Source organism: Falco biarmicus, chromosome 6, assembly GCF_023638135.1.
Source record: "Falco biarmicus isolate bFalBia1 chromosome 6, bFalBia1.pri, whole genome shotgun sequence".
NCBI classification, from domain to species: Eukaryota; Metazoa; Chordata; class Aves; order Falconiformes; family Falconidae; genus Falco; species Falco biarmicus.
This window is the reverse complement of record NC_079293.1, coordinates 18,988,604-19,010,264: the sequence shown is the minus strand read 5'-3', so window position 1 is coordinate 19,010,264 and position 21,661 is coordinate 18,988,604. Positions and strand designations below refer to the sequence as shown.

Here is a 21,661-nt window from a genome sequence, read left to right as displayed (position 1 = left end):
CATGGCCTCGGCCCCCCTACCCCTACCCCAGCCGCTCTGTTTAAGGCCACCAAGCAGCCTTACAGCCAGGCGCAGGCAACTGCAGTGCCACAGGCCTTGTAAGTACCCGCAGGTAACTGAACAGGCGTGCATGAGCAAGTGCACATGACTGCGGCGCTACCAGCGTCCCGCCTGGCGCACCCCGGGGCAGAGGCCTCCCCCCGCGCCCCCTGGGGCGGCACCGCCGCGGGACCGCTCGCCGCGCCGCTCCGCGGGGTGGGGGTAGGCGCCGTGCCCGGTCCTGGGGCGCGCTGCAGCGGCCCGGCCCACCGCCGTGGGCTCGCTTCAGTTGAAGCTGTGCTTGTGCGTAGCGCGCTGCGTGTTTAAGCACCGTTGGAAGAGGCAGAACAAAGAAAAGCATGACAGCTTTATTATTGCTGATAGTTCGGTAGCAAACAACCTGGTTAGCGGCAGCTATCAGCCAAAGCCCGGCGGGGCGGAGCCGCTTGGGTCGGGCTCTGTTGGCTGCGCCCGCCTTCGTGAGACAGCGGACCAGGGCTCCGGGCCGGGCGCGGGAGCGGCTGCCTGCACCCTGTCAGCAGGGCCCCAGCCCCGGCCCCCGACCCTGGCCGTGAGCCCGCCGGGGAGAGCTCAGATGTAGGCGTGGGGCGGCCCGGGGGGCGCGGCGATGGGCAGAAGGCGCGGGGGGGACACTGGGGAAATCGCGGCTCCCGCTGGGGATGGCGAGAGGCGCCGCCGCCCGCCCGCGCCCCTCAGGCGGCGCAGGGCCGTGCCGGGCCGTGCCGTGCCGGCCCACGCTGGACCGCGGCGCCGCCTATGGCGCGGCGGGCGCTGCTACAAGAGGGGCGAGCGGTGCGGAGCGGCCTGGCAGGGCAGGCGGCCGGGCCGGGCGCCATGGCGGAGGGGCGGAGCGATGCGCGGAGGGTGCTGGAGCTGAAGGAGCGGCTGGGCAGCGGGCAGGAGCCCGCGGAGGTACCGGCGCTGCGGCCGTGCAGGGGAGGCAGAGGTTCCCCGGCGGGCGCCAGGAGGCTGCCCCGGTCTCTTTACGTATACTGTATATGTTTACACGCGTACATGTAGCGCATCGGCGGTGTGAGTGGCTCTGGGTGGGGCGGAGCTCTGCGGTGGGGCCGGCCGAGGCCGCTGGTCCTCGCCGCGCTGACGGGCTGCGGGTCGCGCTGTCCCGGCCCTGCTGCCCCGCCTCGGCGCTGGCTGCCGGCCCCGCCGAGCAGGGCCGGGGACGGAGCAGGGCCGGCTGGGCTGCCGAGGGGAGCGTGTGTGTGAGGTTCTGGCCCTGGGCCTCCGTTCCTCCCTCCCATGCCACGACCAGGAGGGCAGCGTGGCAGTTGGGTCACAGGTGGTTATGTCCTGGGTAGGTAGGGAGGGGGTTACAGCTTTGGGTGGGTGGCCAGGAGGCCCTGTGTGCAGCCGGGTGAGGAGAAGGGCAACCAAAGCTGGGTGTCATGACCCTACCTCTGACAGGTATTGCTGGCTATGGGAGATCTTGTCGGCCTGGCCAGAAGCTCAAAACACAGCAGCCGGGGTGCTAATTTCTGTGTTCATAAGAGCTTTTCTTGGTGAAATAGGTGTTTCTCCTCTGTTTCAACAGCATGCAGCAAGAAGAGTGGGAGTTGTGTTGCTACTCCTGGTGCAAAAAGAGCAAAGCTGCCCTTATCTGTGAAAGAAATTAACCTCTGCAGGATATTGGGGCTGCTCAGTAGCTGCAAGGACTAGATAAGGAATACTTGAAGCAAGCAGCTATCAGTGGGGAGATGGATCATAGCAGCCTACAGAAGCTGTGCTTGATGTTCCCTAGGTACTGAGAGGCAGGTGGGGATATAAGCACGGGCCCCAGAGTGGAGCGGGTAGGAAGAAGGCACAGCTCTGTTCTCTGAACAGCAGCCTGGACTCTGAAGGACAGGGAAGCAAAGCAGTATGTGCCAAGTTGGCTTCAGTGTTTTATGAAGTAATAAATCACATTTGACTGAAGAAGGCATATTCAAAAGGATGGGGTTTTCTTTTGAGGGTGGCATTCAGCTTGAAAGTACAGAATGCATTTGCCATGATTTAAATCTTGACGCAAGTTTGTGGAAGTATGGGGGACAATAAAATTTAATCTGCATTGTATTTGGTGGTTAACGAACATGAAAAGCTTAGTTATCATTCGTATCTACTGTGTGTTTTCGAAGTGTGTCTGTATATATGCATATATAGGAAATACTGATTTTCTTAGCCAATAATGGGTTTATCTTCCTGAGTGCCAGTGTGGTAAGCTGTATCTGTCCAAAAGGCAAATATCTGTGCCGGTGTTGCAGATGTTTTAATCTGCAGTTCAATGAGCCTAGGGTTTCTTCTTGTGCTACAGAAGTCATCAGATAATATAATCTTCAAATATTTTAATACTTGGGGTTGGTGTTGATACGCTATTCTGAACAAGACATTGAAAGGGAAAAGAAAGAAACAATTCTAGAGGTAGTTAATTCTTAAGTGATTCCAAAATACATTCAACTCTAGCAAAAACATGTAAATAGTCCTGGCAGATTTGATTTCATTAAGGGAGGAGATGGCACGGTTTTTATGTGGCGTGACTGCAAGCAGGTGCTGCACAAAATGGGACTAATGGTGGTGCTGCAGCACTGCTGCTGTCCCTGGTATAACTGTGTCTAGTGAAGTAGAAGTGTTTGTGGATAACAGGGGCTTCAGGAGTGGTAGGGGGAATGAGAAACTGATAGCCGTAAATTGGTAGTCGTGAAGTGCACTGCTAATTAAAGGTAACTCCAGTAACAGAAAATACGAGGTTATCATGTTTAAAGGCAAAAAGGGAAGTTATTATTCTTGCCACATACATAAAAATCAATATCACAGGTGGGTATATAGGTAAGCATAGGTGTTGTCAAATATTTCTGTCCCATACTTGAGAACAGTATTTGTCTTGGCACTTTTTAATAATTGCTAAATAACTTTGTGATAGTAACCAGGGAAGATGCAGAACATTGATTGTTCATGTCAAAAGCTTATTAATGTGCAAGGCTTGATAGCCACCCTATTGATTTTTCAGGGAATTGACCAAAGAATGGACAGAACTAATGATTTAGGTATTGGATGATGCTCAAGGTACTAGGGGAGTTCAGCAGGACAGGAAGAAAAGTACTGTCCTGTTGTTCATACAGGTAAATGAAATAGCCTTCATTGACATTGATCATGAAGGAATGTGTTGAGCAGCTGCATGGTGTTGCATATAATATGTAACTGATGCAGAATTAAAGGAGGGTGCCATGATCCTTGCCACTCAATGAGACTGTGTAGATATGTACTGCCGAATTTATCTCAAATAATATTCAGCTGATGCTGTCATAAACATACGCAAGACTTAAGGCATTTGACTTGCCTCTGTATGATGCTGATTACACTAGCTGTGTTATGGACCTGATGCAATACAATAAATGGATTTCCATTGCACTTGCCAAAAATAAGTGCCAGAACTCAACAGAAAACAATGTTGACTTGTGGTTTTGGTTGTGGATTTGTGGTGGGGTTTTTTTTGAGGGTGAGGGGCAAGTATGCACCTGTCCTTGACATGATGGTACTCAAATCTTTCTTAATTTAGAAGACAGTAAGCATTTTGGTGAAATGTTAAAAATACTAAAGTAATTTGTGTCAAATGAAGGGGGACTCTTCTAGAAACCAACTTTGATCATGTGCTAGTCTACATTCATTTGAACAACATGCATTTTAACATGGCTCAGTGGAAAGTCACAGCTAGGAGCTATGAATATAGGTCACTCAGGATGGGAGACTGTATTTTGGAAAGCATAGACTCAGAAAATGATCTGGAGCTCTGCTGTATTACCAGTTGAGCATGAAATTGTAGTACAATGCAGTGGCTTATGGAATAAACGCTATCTTTGGGTAGCTTAGCAGGGTTATGTTATTACTGCTATATAGTATTAGAGGGACAATTACAGCAGTATTATGTCCTGTTCTGGGGACTGTTTTTAAAAGCAATACTGCCAAGCTGGAAAGATAATAAGACAGCCAGAGAATGCCTATAGCTCTGACTAGCATAACTTACTGAAACTAAAGAACCAAGGTGAAGCGTGGAATTAGTGTTTACACTTCTGTGTTATAAAGGATGTTTGTCAAAAAAGATTACAAAAAGATTTTTAGATTTAGATTTGCTAACTAAAAAAGTTAGCAAGAAGAGATTGTTAGATTCAATAGCTTAAAACAAAACAATATTTTTTTTTAATCAAACAGTTGTTTGCTTTTTTTTTACTGAGGTCACAGGAATGACTTGCTTGGGAATGCACTGGGTTTTTCTAATGTGTTGTCTTAAAAGTCTGGGTGCTCTTTCAGATGAAGTGTCTCCTCAGCTGAATGTTATGGACTTTGTGAAATTGCATGGGCTGTGTCATAGAAGAGAATGAACTAAATATTATAGGTATCCCTTTGAGAGAGAGGTGCAGCTGGTGAGCAAGGAGGGAGGGAGACAAAGCAGGAAGGAGTTACTGTGGTGAACTGTTGAGTCAGTCCCTTGACACAGATGGCCTAGGGACCTGTTAACAAGTCCTGTCCTTCCTGAGGGTCCAGGCTCAGCTAGGAAAAATGAGGAGACTGTACAACACTTGTGTAAGGGATGATGGAGCAACATTTATGCAGTGAGAAGAGACCAAACTCTGTGTACCTGACATCTGTTGTGATCATCAGTTTATGGTCGGTTTTGACTCTGGAAAATCTGTTTGCTTACATGCTTCTTACCCATTGCTCATTACCCTTGCCCTCTGTTTTCCAAATGCCTGCCTACTTTCCATCCTCCCCTTCATCTTGGCTTGCTCTTACTCCTATTGTCACCTTTGCTTTTGTCTCAGTTATGTGTATGCCAGCTCTCAGTCTGTCCATAAAGCTCTGCTTATGTTGCATGAAGGCCTGTGTCTTGGGCTTGCTTGGAATGTCATTTATTGGAAAAACAACAGTCCTAAAGGCTTTGGATTGTTTTTTGGTAATCAGCATTTAGGAATTTTGTAGAATGGTTCGGGAATTGTGTATAGAGGTAACTTTTTTTATGTTCTTCATAATTTTTCTGTGAAGTTTACCATCGCTTTTAAAGTCAATAGAGTTGTTCCATGAGGGTATACCTGATAGTGGTATGCAAGGTAAAATTGTTTGAAAACCCGTGGAGGGTTACATATGTATTGTGTGTATATGGAAGAACTTGAGAAAAAATTACTGGGCACAGTCCAGTGAGATAAGAGCCCAGATGAACTACAGATGCTATGGTGAAAGATATGGGTAGAGCAAGGCACCTCAGTAGTCAACCTTCATTCTGTTTTTGGAGGCCTGCTTAGAACAGACTTCAAACAAATTATTCTTTTTGCCTTCTTTTATGCAATAATAGTGGTGCACCATATAAATGTCACGACATCGACATTTGTGTTTTTAACAAGCTTTTGTTTCAGTGACAGGCTTTCCTGTGACTTGTGCTTCATAGTATACCTTTCTGTGGCCTTCGCCGAAGTCTGATAGATACTGGAGCTTGGTATTTGTGATTTAAAAAGCAAATGGCCCCTCCTCATCTTTGACAGAGAAATCAGAACTCTTTAGCAAACAGGATAAATGCAAAGTCTCTCTGCTGTTACTGACTGCCACAACTTAAATTTACTTGTTCCTTGATTGTGTCTGTAAGTTTGGTTCTAAATGCTAAGGTCTGAGATGGGTGATTCCTACCGGCAGGCTGGATGCTGCCATTAACGTTGGCCAAGCAAATGAAGCTCACTCTCCTTTCCTAGTTCTGTACATACAAAGCTGCTGGTCTTACTGCAGCCTGAGCTGTTCCTTGGTATCAAGAGATCAGGATCACTTCTCCTAAAAGGCTTGTCAGAGTGGTTGATCAATGATTTTTATTTTCTTTTTAATGAAACCTTATTCTTTGTCTTAATTTGCTAAATGTGATACACTGTCCATTTGCTTTCTTCAAATATGTGGTCTTTGATTTAGAAAACTTTGAAAGCTGTGCTTTTCATTGAAATGTGTTGACTGCTTTTGGACATTCTTGCCATCTGGGTACTTTTGTAATTTAGCCTGTTGGTTTGAAGTTGTCTGAACAGTAATTGCTTGCTTCCTGAATCTGTTCTTCCGAAATGAACTTGGCTTTATGAATTAACTTAGGCCAAAACCCAATCAAGAGGAAACACTCAACCCCCCCCATTCTCTTTGTAGCTTGATGAAAACATCTTTTAATATTCTCAAACATATGGGTTTGTCTTTGGCCTATGGGATTTATTCCCAGTGGTTTGCACAGTATCTAGTCATCCTATATAGCTTACTATAATCTTTCAGCAAGAAGTTACTTTTTCATTGCAAAATAAGTTAATAGGGATATATAATTTTTTAAATAAAGAAAAATAAAATTAACTAACCTGATAGTGATAACATAGTTTATAATGCTTGTGATTAACATTGTAAGCATTTTTTTTTCTTCTAGTTAAGCATCTTTGCAATGTATTTTTTTCCTTGTTGGGATTATTTAGAAAGTCTTCAGTTCACAAAATATATACAGCCTACAGCTGTGAAGCATCTGGAAAAAGTTAAATGTTAAGCTTGTATTCTTCTCAGAAGGAAGAGTAGTTCTTTTGAGATACAAAATTGTTTTTCATTTCACTGCATATATTCTTAATGCAACTTTTTGGCTCAGGGAGTATCTTGCTCTTAAATAGGGGGTAAGTGGAACTTATGGTTTTCATACTGGTTCCAAAATTTTGGTTTGGAATTTTTTGTAGGTATCCTGCCATCTTGTAGTTACCTAAACTTTTGGGGAGTGAGGTGATTTGTTACCTCTGGTCTTAGGTGTATGCCTTGCTTTTACAGATTTTTCTCATGTTTTCCCAGGCTGTGAAACATTTCTCCTGTACTTGTCTAGGTCTCAGAAACACTGTTGCAAGGTGGATGATTTACAGGAAGAACTGCATGCCAGGCATGTAGATAGAGCCCGCTGTACACAGCGTCAAGTGTGAGATTCCACTAGTAATGCATTATAGGAACAATGAAACTGGAACAACAGTGGAGAAAAATATCCCCCCCAGTGCAATTTGTAAATTGTTTCAAGCTTGCTGCTCGCTTATTTTAGTATCTCTTTCACTTCTTGCAACACCATTTCAGTAGCATTATCTAATATCATAAATGCTAGTCCATCAGTTATCTGAATTAGCATAGCTGTTGTTACAGTTAGAAAGTTTCTGGGTAGTCTGTTTTGCATTCCTGCAGGTTCCTGCCATTGCATTTAGAAGTGCCAATGATCTGAAAAGCTTGACTTGCATTCCAGCTTTGTGAAAGCCCTATGAAGTGTTCTTACTTCAGTTGCACATTAATTCTTTATTTACATAAAATAGCTTTGTGGAAGTTTGTGAAAGATATGGCACGTTGCTTGCATGTGGTCACCTGCAAGCCTCTGGGGTGCTGTATAGCCATTGCCAAAGAAATTTATACTCATTACAAATGAGAGTTGTGTTATCAAAACACTTATCATAGGGAGATGAGCATTTTGTATTGAAAATTTTTTTCTGGCTCTGATGGAAATGTTGAGTTTTGTAACAGGTGTATGCTTTGTCAGTGTGAAACAAAACAGCTGTTCTAGCTTGAGCTTGTTTTGTTAATGTACAAATTGCAGTTAAGTTTTCAAAACCTTATTTTTTTTCTGAACTGGGCTCCCACCAGCTTTATTGATGTTTCTTGGCCTGGGCTGATGGAGTGGTGCTGCTGTCTGGGAGGCCTGCTGGAGGACTTGCTGATTTGTGTGGTGGTTCTGCGTGATGTGGCTTTTCCATTGGCTCAGTGACAAATGAGGGTCACTGCTACACAAGGAGTATGGGCATATATATATATATATATATAAAACCTTTACTACTGTATTCTTGATCTTTAATGTTATCTGTGTAGTGGTAAATCCATACCTACTGGATTTTCTGGTGTTACTGAAATTGGGAGGCTGGCAGAACTGCACTGGTTCACAGCACAGACTTTAAGCACAGCCTGGATGGGCAGTAAAGGAGTACTTATATTTTCCTGGAGTTACTGGATATTCCTCTTAAAACTATTGAGTATTTTTAGATTAAATGTGAATGAGGATGAGAAAAGCAGAATAGAATTTAGGAAGACTTGTTTTAAAAATATAATCTAATGTTTCCTTTCAGATTATAAAAACACTTAAGGTACTACAGGATTTGGATATGTCACTGGATATTCTAGTGGTAAGTGACCAAAAATACATTCAACTCTTCCGTAGTGAATTACTGTGTAAATGTCAGGGGTCTCCAATCACAGAAGCAGTGAACATGTTGCATTTTGTTATTTTGAGTCTTAATCATGATTCATTTAGAGTTACGTACAAGGAACCATGGAACCTTTTCCAAAAGCCAGCTGGAAGCTGGGCATAGAACTTGACAAACACAGTATTATGCCAACAATGATAGTACTGAGCAGGAATCTGAGCATATAGAGAGTACTTTGCTAGTCAGGGTTGGTTTGTTCTCACTGTAGAACTATTTTCCAGTCAATGCTTAAGTCAAAGCAAATATGAGTGAACCATTCTTTAGGTCAGTTGTCTAAATCTAGCTTTTACTAGCAGCTTGAAGTTACTTTCATTTAAAGAGTAGTTATCCCAAGTAAGGATGCTTGTGACTTGGACCCTTACCAAACCTGCATCCTATCAAATCTTACATTAGAAATTCTTACCATGGTCTCTGAAGCGTCTAGTTAATATGAGCAACGTGTCTGTATTTTGGGAAGAAGAAAAATGTGGGTTTTGTGAGAGAGTTCTTTGAAGAAGAAGAGAAAAATATGGTAATTAAAGTAATTGGCTGGCCTATTCAGGCAAAAGCATTTACCTGCCTAAACATGGGTAGACTTCTACTGGAATACAGTAATATTTATGTATTCTTATTGGAAAACAAAATAATCTTACATTGCAGTTAGTTGTTTAAAATGACAAAGCGCTTCTGCAGGCAATTCCTGTTTCCAGCAAACTTGTGTGTCTTATGTGACAGACTTTGATGGAAAACTTCAAGTCAAATAGAGGAGAGAGATGTCTTACAACTGAGGACTCCACATATTTTTTTAACACATTTGAAGAACATAAGGAACTTACGTTTTTTCTTGCATCTCTTTGCAATACACTAACCTACCAAACCATTACTGCTCAAATTATATAGAAGCTATATATCCTTAAAATGAATTTAAGGAAGACCTTTCTAAGCTGTGAGCTGATTATGTGGGAATACCATGCGTATAGCTCTAGCTCAGACTTCACAGAAATATCATTTCACTAGTTAGCAGGAACATTAAGAGGCTGCTGCTAACCTGGTGAATTCCAGGTTTTGTGTGCATCTTAAAACTGAGAGTTTGTGAATCGGAGATACCAATAAGACAGGATTAAAAAAGTCACCTGTGATTCTCTGTACACTCAATGTCTGCGAGATTAAGTGCTTAAGTAACGTAAAACTCACTAGAGCAAGACTTGAAGGCACAATGGTAACGTGAAAATATTTGTACTGGGGGAAAACAGAAAACGACGGATTTTAAATGTCAAGAGGTTTTTTTTGCTTCCTGTGCTGAAACTGAGTTTAGTCATGAACTCTGCTCCTCAGACCCTCTACTGCTCCTGGTTGAGATGCATTTTTGATTAAAATATGTATATTGTATGTGGTCCCTAACATGCTAAAATGTACCTGCATAAGCCTAAAAGGAATTTGAATTGATTACTCTAATTCACTGGAGCAATATGCATTTTGTGGGCGTAAGCGTCTGAGCCAAGTGAAATTCCTGAAACACATACATTTAATGGAGGAAAATGACTTCTCTTAGTTTTGTGAATTAAGACTTCATTTTGTTCCCCATATTTGGTTATAAATACCTACCTTTCCTTCAGTTCTGTCCACAGTATAAAGCGTGCATTTATTTCTTCAGCTGCTGTAGGACTGCTCTGACTACTACACTAATACTGTTTGTAGCAGTTTTAGAGAAGGTTGTATTTGGGATGTTAGTCATGATTTATTCTGTACATCTCTCTTGCACTGTCTTCAACAGGAAACTGGCATAGGCAAAACAGTTAATGGTTTTAGGAAACATGCCACTGCTGGGAATGCAGCTAAAACCCTGGTAAAACAATGGAAAAAACTTACTCATCCAGAAAGTAAGAGGTAAGTATGAACTAACTTCTAGAAAAAAGTTAATTATACGGCAGTGTAACTTCATAAAACACAAACTGGAAAGCTTAGGAAAGTGTTTAGAATGACAAATGTGCATTAGGGCAAATGCATAAATTGTGTGGAAGAAATGAGTCTGTCTTTTATAAAATACCAAAACAAATCAGAGCAACCAGTATTGGTTGGTTAGCCAGCCAGCACTCAGACTTTAGCTATATTTTTTCTGACTGGCACAGTTCTTGGTTCCCAGCTGGTGCAAGCAGGACTAAGCTGATGACTGGGCACTGCTCCCCACTTCAGGGAAGTGGGAAGCTTGCTCTTTCTTCCCAGTGGTCGTAGTGAAATGAGGCAGCTCTCCAGTGATTTGGTTGTATTGAGGACTTTCCTGTAATGTTCTTGTAGACTGAGAGGGGCTTCCCATGTTGGGGAAGTCACACTGAAGAGATGCAAAGCAGTCACCACTGCTGTGGCTGGGCGGACTGTGCTTTAGGCGTTATGCAGACCTCTGGCAATTTGAGGCAGTTAAAATGAGGAAGCCAAAGGTTTAGATTGATTAAATTGTATGTTTTTAAATCTGAAGTTGTTCAAACAATAGAAAAGTGCAATACCAGAATCCATGATAAGCAAAGCATAAAGGTTGACCTGTTGTAATCTGTATCACCTACAGAGCACGTCAAAATTCTGTCTCCTAGTTATCTCAAGTACCATGTCTGTATTATAAAGCACGCAGGGAAACTTGGGTAAAAAGTGGTGTCCAACATGTTATAAGCAAATAGTACTGTCGGGTATGTTTTCCTACTGATGGTTATGTCCCTGCTCCCCACTTGTCTTGCTGTCAATTCTTGTAGCAGTATTTAGTGGTGCTGGACCCAGTAGCTGTTTGTCTAGGGTTCTCTAGCGGTAATGGAAGAATAAGAGCACAACTCTGGGTCTTGTGAAATTATGACATGTGGTGTGATTTTAGTGCTTTTAGTTTTACTAATACGGGTAAAACTAAAAAAGTATGGATGTGATTTATTTTTATGTTGCAGTAGTCACAGAGGAAGAAAGCAAAATTTTGAAAAAGAAAAAGATGAGACAAAATCTTCCGTTTCCAAGATGAAGCCTTCGGAGAAGTCCAAAGCATCTGTACTGGCCTCCAGAAGTTCTGGTAGCACTCCTGCTTCTAAAAAGTTGAATAAGTGGCATACTTGCGAAAAGGCCCACCAAAGTAGAGATTCTGAGTCTCAAAAAGAATGTGACAATAAAGAATGTAGCGGCAGTGGTTCTCAGCGTGCTTCCCAGGGTACCAATCCTCAAGCTAAAGAAAGTGAATTCAAAGAGAGAACCTCTGTGGACAGCAAGAAAGTTTCAGAAGAGCAGTGTTCCTCTGTAGCTAATAAAGACTTATCATCCCTGAAGGAAAAGCCTAGTAAGGATACTTCCAAGCAGAGAAGTCCTAAGCATGTGAAGAAACCAAAACAAAAACTTGTCATAAAAAGCAAAGCCAAATTACCTAGTGATGAGGAATTTGAGCCCCCAGCTATGTCTTTTGAATCTTATCTTAACTATGATCAGGTTCCCAAAAAAAGAAAGAGGAAGGCCAGTTCTACAGGTGAACGGCCAAAGAAATGCAGTGAACAGAACAACAACTTACTACCACAAAAGACTTCAAAATTTTCTCATGCAAAAGGAGGAGAGGAAGATGTAAAAAGCCATGAGGGTGATCGATCAGAAACTCCCAATAAAAAGGTAAACCATGGCATGGTTGAGATAATAGCAAATAAACTGCAGATAAGTGCTTCGGACTCTTATTTTCCAGTGAAGTTAATCTCTGGTTATTTTAAGCAACAGACTGCACGGCTCTGACACACCAGCTGCATTACAATTGCTAATAATTGCAGTAACTGGGACAAAAAAAATGATTGTTTATTGCAAACTGGCAGTTTACAATTGACTTGTCTTGGTTTATTAGGATAATTTCCAATATGGAAATACTCTTTGATCCATATCATCTAATCTGCTTTTTACCTCCAAAGTAAAGGTACCTTTGGAAGGATGTTCCCTTCGGTTCTTGAGCGGCCTGGTTTGTGACTGTAGCAGCTGTTCTATGTATAGCATAGTCACTTTGTCAGATGCTGTGGTTCTTTAATAGTGAACATTAAGGTCTGAAGTGGAACTAAACTTTCTTCTTTTAATGCATTGAAATAAACCACGGTATTGCATATAAAAATAGCTTATACATGTTTGTATGTGGACTACCCTAGTTCCTTGAAGTGGAACAAACTTAAGGAGCTCCTCTGAGCCAAGGTAGATCTAAACATGTTAATTAGACCGTTTACACAAAAGCTTTTGTGCACTGGGAATTACAGGTCTCTCCAGTCTTTTATCTTTACTGTGATGTGAAAGCTCCAGGCTTTACTTGTTGTGGAAGATCTACAATCTGAATGTGGCATCTTCTGTCTCAAATGGAGTAACATTAATGTAGAGGCTTGTATATAATACTCTAGCATAAACTGAGAAAAAATCTCAGATGTTCAAGCAGTCATGAAAAGTTAGAAAGATACTGAAATGAAGTTCAGGGAGACACAAGTTTTGGGCTGTAAGTGCCTGGCTTATAACTGGAGAACACCTAAGACCCAATTTAGATGTTGGACATAATGCTGAGCATTTGCAGGGACCTGTATTTACCAGACTGCTGGATCTTTAAATCTCTTTTTAAGGGGTTAGCTGTGAAAGTTTAAGCTACATGTGTTACCTAGCACAATATAGGAGACTTGATGGGACAAGCTGTTTCTTGTCTTTCAGGATGGCATTTAGTTTGCTTTTAAACATGTAATTGGTTTTGTCATCTTGCAGTTTTGTCTCATTCACTGCATACTTCTAACCTCAATAGTGATTGATGTGAAAGCCTGTTAGTTGAACACATCTACTTTATTCTTTCACCTGTTCTTGTGCACCGATCGCAGATACCCCACTGAGTTCCTTTTGTGATGTAGTCTTGGTAAGGTATGAAAGGGTATGCTGGAAAGTAATCCAGTGAATAAATTTCGGTGCAGAAAACCAGTAATTCCAGTTATCCTGGTTTACTTTAGGGTTTGCTTAAGGGTGGTTATTTTTGTAGCTTATCTTAAGCCTCAGTAAACCCAAATTTGTAATGTTGAAGCAATGTTTCCTTGACTGTGCACAGGCCAAGGTTGCATCCCTCCAAGATCTCCTTAATACTCCATTGCCTAAATTTCTGACGGGCATCTCGGTCTCATCTGCCTCATATGCTGCAGACTTTGAAGGTAAGTAGTATGCAAGGCTGATATATGTGGAATAATGCAGGTTTTCATTTCTGTGTGGAGATGTCTTTATCCACTTTGCTGATAAACTATATTAGCTCATCTGTCAGTGCAAAGAAATGCCTCACCTTCAGCTACAACATGATTTCTACAGATAAAGTGGAGGGAGTTAGAAAGGCTTCCCTCTTACGGCTTGCAGAATGAAGAAATACGTGGAAGGTTACCACAGATGTAGAGAAAGCATAGATCAGGTGGTACTTCTACAGGCTCTATTTATCTTTACTTCTGTCTATACCTTGTAGCAGGTAAAACCTTAGTAAAAATTATCTTAGGTGAAACAAATACAGGAGGCACTAGGCCTAGCTTTGGCATAGGAAATTGCTAGCATCTTTATAGGTAGATGACAAAGTGCCAGTGATTTTCCCTAGCAGCTTTTGTGAGGTTTCGGTGGCTTCGTATGAATCTGGTCTTGAAGCATCACTGCTGTTGAGGCTTCTGGCTTCTCCAGGATAACTCGGGAAGATCAATAGTGTGCTGTAGACTGGTAACAGAGTAATCTAGATGTGAATACAGCTCATGTAAGGCTGGTTTGAGTTGGTGCAGCTCGTTTGGAATGTGCATCCTGTCTTAGTGTTAGATGAATGATCTTCTGTAACATGTAATATCTGTAAGGGCCCCAAACTGTGATGCAGTAACTTTGTATTTCAAGAAAAATTAATATATATGTCCTACTAGCTGTGTTTCTCAAAGCTGAATGTTTAAAGCATTGTAAAATTTCAGGAGAGAGATTAAGCCTTGTCTGATGTTTTGTTCGCAGCTTCCCTAGCACCTGTTGTAGAAGCACCCCAGCAAGTCAGAGAGACAGTTCAATTCACAGGGCGGAGACTGAACTCTAAAATGCAAGTTTACTCTGGCTCTAAAACAGTCTGTCTTTCGAAGATGCTTACACTGTATGAACAGTGCATCCGTGTGCTTCAAAATAATATCGATTGTGAGTACTTCAAGTGATTTCTAGTAGGCTGTGCCTGAAAGTGTATCAGATTTCTTTTTTTTTTTTTTTTTCTCTCCATGCCAGCAACTGGCTTACTAAAAGATATTGCCCCTCCCAACAAATGGTGACTCAGAGCAGGTTGAAAGGCGCCTTAAAAAAAAAAAGGGATTTATGGCTGGCTAAAATGTAGTCTTGCTTTGAAAGCTTACCTTTTTATAAAGTTCCAATTTTATTTAAAATACAATGTCCTATAAATTATAAACCCAAAAGCCTGCTGTGTGTGGTGTTTTTTTTTTCTTCAGGATGTTTATTTGCATAAATTAGAATGAGTGATCAAGAAATCGTTTATTCCCTTGTGTGGGCAGAGAGGGGAGTGATGCACATAAGTAAAGTTGAGGCAATAGCTGTTCAAAGATGCTTTCTCCATCCTAAAATATAACTGCCAGTCAGTATGGAACTGCTGACTTAGATTTTCATAGCCTAACTCCAAAACATGTGTTCTGTTAGTGTTTACTGAAATTAACTTCCATTTTTATTTTTAAACCGTTTGAGTGGTGTTACCCACTGAGTAAAACGAGATACTGAAAGTACTGTCCTCTTTTTGTAGCGCTACATGAAGTAGGAGGTGTGCCATTTGAAATTCTTGAGCCTGTGCTAACACGTTGCACACCAGAGCAGTTGTTACGAATAGAGGAATGTAATCCGGTAAATCCTGCATTGTTAAATTGAGGGAACCACAGAGGAAATGAGGCCTCAGTTTCTACCTTCCTTGCACCCTTTTTGATAGATTCTCCATGGGGTACACTGGTTTTCTGTCTTGCATACTTTTTCTTTGAATTCAGCTGTCATTATCAAGCTTTCTTTTCTCAAGTGTACAGATTTAAAACATTTGGGAGAATTATTACTGATGACTAAGTGAAAGCCAGCATGGTTAGAAAAGTACTGTTTCTAAAAATAAGAATACAAAAAGAAAAACCCACAAACCACCACAGTATTTACTACTGAAATAGCCAGGAAAGTCATAATAGAACCAACTGTTTTAAAGTGACAAACTGTTAAGGCTGCAAAGCATACCAGTTGGGAAGTATCTGGGATGAGATTTCATATGTATGGCAGATTTCTTCTCTACACTCTTAGGACTTCAGCTCCATGATGCATTTGGAAAAGAGGTTCTGAGTGTGCAGTACTTCATAGTGCAAGTTAGCTATTTCTCTGCATGCCTAAAGTTGAGAGCTCATGTGGCCTGAGCCTGTGCTGGAAATGCAAGCCTGAACTGTAAGCATAGCTTATTAACTCAGCTATAGAGTTCTGCTATTTGAAGCTGTATAACTTCTAGACTGAAGTTGGTATCTCTGCGTGGTATTGCCATGCTCAGTGTTGGAAGCACCTCTGACACCATGTGTGGTGGGATTTGTTCTCTACCTTTCTCTACTGGGGGATTGGGCTTTGTCTACAGGCTCAGCTAACAGGTACTCTTGAAAATGTTACTTCTAAATCTTTGATTTAAGGTATCTTGTATTCAAATTAGACATTTACGGAAGAGTCTGACCACTTGTGGAAGAAACACTGCCAGAGAGATTTTAAAAAGGAGAGCCTCCTGGAATATGAGTCTTGGCGTGAAATGTACTTGAGACTATTTAATCAAAGAGAGGAAAAACTGAAGATGCTTACAAAAAATATTCTTTCAGCTCAGTCAGAGAAACCAAAAGGTAAAATCTGTGGTTTAGCTTTTCCACTTACAAAAACCCAGTCTCTTCTGCTATTCTTGACAGTTAATATGTAGAGTTTAGTGATTTGTTTGCACTAAGCACTAGTGCTGTACCTCTAGGAAAAGTCACGAAGAAAGAACACTGTTCCTTTTAATTTACAGTTGCTTAAAAAAGTACAATATGTCAACGCATCATACTTGCAGCATACAGTAGACAAATCTAAGCAACAATGCAGACTACAAATGTAATTACAAATACCAAAGTTAGTACAAAGAAATACTGTATGTAGCCTGTACATGATTTTTCATGGTTCAGATACTACTTTGGTACCAGATTCTGCTTTTCTGAATTTTTTTTTCCCAATTTAAACCTAGAAATTGCCACATAACAGTATTATCAACCAAGCTCTGAATATAAAGGGTAAAAAAAGTCATGTATCCTCTTCTCCTTCCTTCTGTATTAGGCAGGCAAGCAAAAATGGCTTACGTGACCAGTGCAGCAAAACCACCCAGGAACATTCGCCGACAGCAAGCAATCCATGGGACAGCAGGACCTGTCACTCAACCTCATTCAATAGAGAAGTACAAGTAAGTGTTCTATACTGTGCTTTTAACTTGAGTTTCCACGTCTTTGTCAGTACAAAAGCTTGCTGGCATAGTACTTCTAAGTTCTAAATATTGCTCTTTTGTTAAGCAACTAGTGGCTAGAAATGACTTGTTTTTTAAGTCTTATGTGCTCCTCTGCTGTGTATGCATTGTCATTGCACATTTCTCCAAAATGCTAGTGATGAATTCACCCTCCCAGCTGCAGAGTGAGTGGATGCTGTTTTTCTCCAGACTACACTAATGCTGCTTGACATCCTGGGGAGATTCCAGTGTTGATGTTTCGTGTTTATAAACCTGCCTAGTAGCCTCGCGTGTTCTTTCATGAAATCCTAGTTAGCTTCCTGGAGTGATACAGCTGACCAGAGGGAATCTCAGCAACTTTTAATATTCTTGACGTTTGGTTTCTGCTTTGGCAGCTTAAAGGAATGTCTAGAACAGTCAGTCTGTAGCAGCGCCAACACTGGAGGAACAGAAAACTAGAATTCCACAAATGTTTCCTTTGTACAGCACAAAGCCAAATTTTCTTTGTGATATCAAAGTTCAGTGTAGTTAAACAGCCATGAGAACCAAAGCTGAGATGTGATGTTTGTGCTACTGTTCCTGCCAGCCTAATGAACTCTCTTGTATCCAAGAGGGTGGCTGCAACAGGGAGACAAACCAGTTTTAGTACCAGCTTCTACCTCTTCTTCCCTTCTCAGTTACAAGCTGCTGTACTTCTTACTGTTTGAATATCTGTTTTTGTCTGAAAGAAAAATCAGCAGTTTGATTCAGAAGCACCCCATGGGCTGACGAGTCCATGCACCAGCAGTTGGACCGTGAAAGCTATGAAAGTATTCATACTGCCTGAACGTGGGTATCTGAAGCTATGATGCTCACTTTGCTGTGGCTGCTGGCGAGCATGGTGCCCTCCCTTGTCTCCCCATTGCCTGTGGTTGTTTCTGTGGTGGCATAAGCGCTTTTCAGGTAGCGCGCTCAAAATTTTCCCTTTAGGGGAGTGGCAGGTGGAGCATTTTTCATTAATCTGAGTTAGGGAATAGTTATGCAGGATGACAAATATGTGAGTGGATAGTGACAGATAGCTGGGAAGAGGGAGGATAAAACTTAAGTTGTTGCGAACGTGATGCAAGACCAGGTTAGTATAGCTGAACACATCAGGAGAGTAATTGTATTTCTGTTATGATGCTGCGGTGCCTGCAGTTGTAGGCATATGAACTAGATAACTGAACTGACCTGGGTTTATTGCACTGGGGCTTGGGGGTGGGAGGGAGCTAAAAACCATAGGAAAGCACATTTTCTGTGCATTTCAGGAGCTTGACTTAGCTGAGCATTTTTGCTTTACTGCTCAAGGTGGTGGTGGTATGGAGCAGGATTGACAGCCTGGATGTAGGAACTTCTTAAAACCAGCTTTCACACCAGATACGGTGTTTTATAGCTGCACCTTTAGGTGATGAAGTTAGGAAGCTTCTTTCCATACTGTTGCTGTTTTCAATGAAAAGATAGTCCCCCACCAAGGCAGTAGCTTAAGACACTTTGAGTTAGGCTTTTATTTTCATTTGTGTTGTGGGAGGTGGAATCTGTGTTGTGACAAACCAGTCTTCCAGTTTAGGTGTTTCAAGTACAGTAGTGTAAATACCCTTTCTGCTCCAGTAATCTCGACCCATAGCTGAATGATGTACTTAAAGCCCTGCATGTGTCTTTCTCGGGCATGATAAATTAAAAACTGCTGTTGTGTGAAAGAAGCTGTAAGAGGGTTGTTGCTTTGCCCTCTTCAGAAGCAAGAGTTTGTTTAGGCACGAGTTTAATTTCATTGCTTTGACCATGTCCTTTGAGAAACCTGTCAGTTTTGCAAGTTGTAGAATTTGTACAGCTGGAATCTTAACTTAAGCAGCTGGTCTTGCAGGAGCTAGAAAGTCTTATGGCAGATGTGCAGACCTCTAGCAGGCTGCTGTTTGCCTTTCAGTGTGCAGTGGTATACGATAACTGGCAGCAGATGTCAGTGACTGGCTCTGAGGTGTACAAAGCTGCCCAGTTGCTGACACAATGTTGTGTTGGCTTAAATATTTTTAGCAGTAGGCATCAGCTCTGTATCTGCATCTGCTTTAGTCCTTGTCCTGTTGATTGAGGATTCCAACCTAATATTTAGTGTTGGTTATTGTGCCATTCACTGGACACTTCTACTTAAAACAAACACAACAAAACCCAAACGCCAAACCAACTAATCAAATAGAAAACCCAAACAAACAAAAAACCCACCACCACCGCCCCCCCCCCAAAAAAAACCCCCAACCATGAAAGCTTGTCTAAATTTACTGTAATTTTCTGTCAGAGCTGGTTAGCAGTTCAGCTGCCTTCAAAGAGGAAAATAAAGAGCAAATTAAAGCACAGGACATCATGAATTACAATGGTATTGCTAAATGTTCTGATCTGTCACCATTTCTGATCGTTTAAAGACAAATAAGATACAACAAATCAAATAAATGGAAAATTTGTGCAAGACTAGAAATGGACTAGATGACCACCTAAGATCCTTTCTAACTTGAATTGTCCTGTGATTTGTAAATGTGTTGTCTTAAGTGTTTGTAATCAGTTTTTATTTTTCAGAACTAGCCAGTGAGTAGTAGTAGTTTGATATCAAATGCCAGCCTTTTTTTATTTCCTTCTTTTAAAAGAAGAAAGATTCCAGAAAGCAGAGACAGAAATAACTCATCGAATCCGATCCCTGCTAGCAACAGTGGAAGCTCTAAATCAAGCATAATGACTCAAGATGGAAAGAAGCCTATCAAAAGTAAATGGAGTTGCCTGAGATTATAAAGATAATTGTTTTAACTTGCTGTCTAATCATATATGCTTAGTTTTATGCTAATACCATTTTAAGTTACAGCTGTAATCCTAACTGGTCTTCTTATTTTGTTATTGAAGAAATTGCACCAATCATGAGGAAAACGTTGAAAGCACTGAAGATCAGAGCTGGACGACGATAAAATGAGGCTGCATATTCGAAGCTTACGTGACTATTTGTGTATCATGCTACAGCTAATGAAAGTAATGTTAATGTAAACTTTCTTCAGTTTGCCTTGGTTATGAAACACTGCATGGATGAATTACTTGCAATAAAAATTGATACATCTGAGTCCTTTCATGCTGCTGTTCTTATTCATGAATGAGGAAAAAGTTGATACAAGGTCAGTACACTAATGACACATCAGTTTGTATGGACTCTTATAGATGCTGTTTTTATCAGTTTATGTATGCATCTGCATAAGCTTTCCATGAATGTACTTAAGCTGTAGGTGTATTTCTCCCCGGTTAAAGTTACCTTGTAGGAATAGCCACACGGTATACTTGGATACAATTGCAAAGAGGTCTTGGCCTCTCTTGCATGAAAGTGTTTTGGAAACTTTACTGTATTTGTTTCACTAAAGGTTTTCCTAGGGAGACTTTTATATTTTTATTATAAAAACATGATTTGGTTGTATTTTAGTTTTTCTTTGTTTCAAAACAGAAGACTCTGTATGAGACAGTCCTGGAGCTCACCTTCTGACCTCCTGGAAGTGGGCTCTGAAACATCTTTACTCTGGACACCATGTGCTTTTCAGCCCTTTTACTTAAGCAGTGAGTCTTTAAACATTGTCTTCTCCTACCTCTCCTTTAAATTGCTTCTTTAAAGCAGGATTTGTATACTGCCAGGGTAAATGAGGTAGGTCGTGACAGTGAGTTAATGAAAAATCATTTGTTATTCAAGAGCTCAGTCTAGTTGGGACATTTTTTGTACAATAATTAAACCCAGACCTGTCATTGTGTGATACCATCTAAAGGCATAAAGTCCTTGTGTGGGAGATACTATTCTGAGAACAAGCAGAAGGGAGGGAAACCAAGAGTCAGTTTGATGCTATGGTCATCTTGTAGAACTCATGCAAAATAATACATTTGAGTCTGGAAATGAGAAAACTCGTGCTATACTCTGATCACCTGCTGTCTTCCTGTCATGAAGAAGCCTAGCTTACAACCTTGAATATGAGCCTTTTGTGTTCAAAGTGAAAAAGTTATTGCTCTTGAATAGCTGTCCTTTCAAGAGCTGGGGACTGCTGCAGTTTGGGGTTAGTCTTTGAATGGGCTTGCTTTTAGAAATGAGGTACTTACTGTAGTTGCTTCATCTAAACTAGTTCACTTGTGTGAATTTTAAGTCTGACTTTGCCTTGAAGGCATGGCTTTCAAATTGGAGGGATTCTTCCCTATAAACTGCACGCAGTAGCTGCAAGTAGGTCTTGTTTCTTCCTTTATACTTCTGTAGGGTTTGGCATCTTAGAACCCCCGAAACACAGGGTAAGGGTAAGTTAATAATGAAACCAGTTGCTGTCTCTTACTAAAAACACCGTATGTGTGAATCTCTTCACCATCCTATAAACTTTCGGGTAGATTACAAAAATACTGCTACTAAAAATGGCTTTTACAGTCAGGTAATGTAGTCGCTCACACATGACAGCTTGTGAAAATGCTCTGTTTATAGAGGGATTTCAAGTCAGCAGGTGTGCTACTGTTGTGTTTTTCCTCTGAGTTATAGTTGCACTAAAAAGAATGAAAGATGAAAAACAGGTGTGTTGACCTGGAAACTGTGGGGAGCTTTCCCTGTCTCTGGGATCAAAGCAAGCATTGACTGGTAGGAGAGGTGGTGCAGTGGCTGTCAGACATGTTTGTAAAGAACACTTCAAGGAGGAGCTATTCAGCACTTAAACCTGGCTGAGTGGGCAGCATGCCACCCTTTATCCATCAAAAAGCTCTGGTCGTCATATAGTTGCTAATCAGTTGGTGACAAAAGTTTAATTCAGCTGAAGGTTTGTATCAAGTGTAGTGTGAATTGTTCAATAATTCTGTTTTGCTAAATCAATTTTATTTG

At 41.4% G+C, this 21,661-nt stretch overlaps 1 protein-coding gene across 1 annotated transcript; it reads left to right on the top strand.

The window, feature by feature from the left end:
• The first annotated feature begins 407 nt into the window (after nucleotides 1–407).
• Nucleotides 408–19,897, top strand: LOC130151693 (elongin-A-like). Its single transcript, XM_056344287.1, has 11 exons — nucleotides 408–972; nucleotides 8,187–8,243; nucleotides 10,078–10,190; nucleotides 11,228–11,927; nucleotides 13,366–13,465; nucleotides 14,280–14,453; nucleotides 15,061–15,158; nucleotides 15,982–16,162; nucleotides 16,626–16,749; nucleotides 19,437–19,552; nucleotides 19,687–19,897. Exons 1-11 carry the CDS (start codon nucleotides 817–819, stop codon nucleotides 19,746–19,748), a joined length of 1,881 nt encoding a protein of 626 aa, XP_056200262.1. The 5' UTR covers nucleotides 408–816; the 3' UTR covers nucleotides 19,749–19,897.
• Nucleotides 19,898–21,661: the final 1,764 nt, after the last annotated feature.

Bases quoted from the DNA above. Each gene is read 5' to 3' on its own strand.
- LOC130151693 (XM_056344287.1), top strand. From the start codon at position 817: ATGGCGCGGCGGGCGCTGCTACAAGAGGGGCGAGCGGTGCGGAGCGGC. The intron at 8,244-10,077 runs GTAAGTGACCAA...TGTCTTCAACAG, and splicing joins TGTCACTGGATATTCTAGTG to GAAACTGGCATAGGCAAAAC. The intron at 16,163-16,625 runs GTAAAATCTGTG...CTTCTGTATTAG, and splicing joins TCAGTCAGAGAAACCAAAAG to GCAGGCAAGCAAAAATGGCT.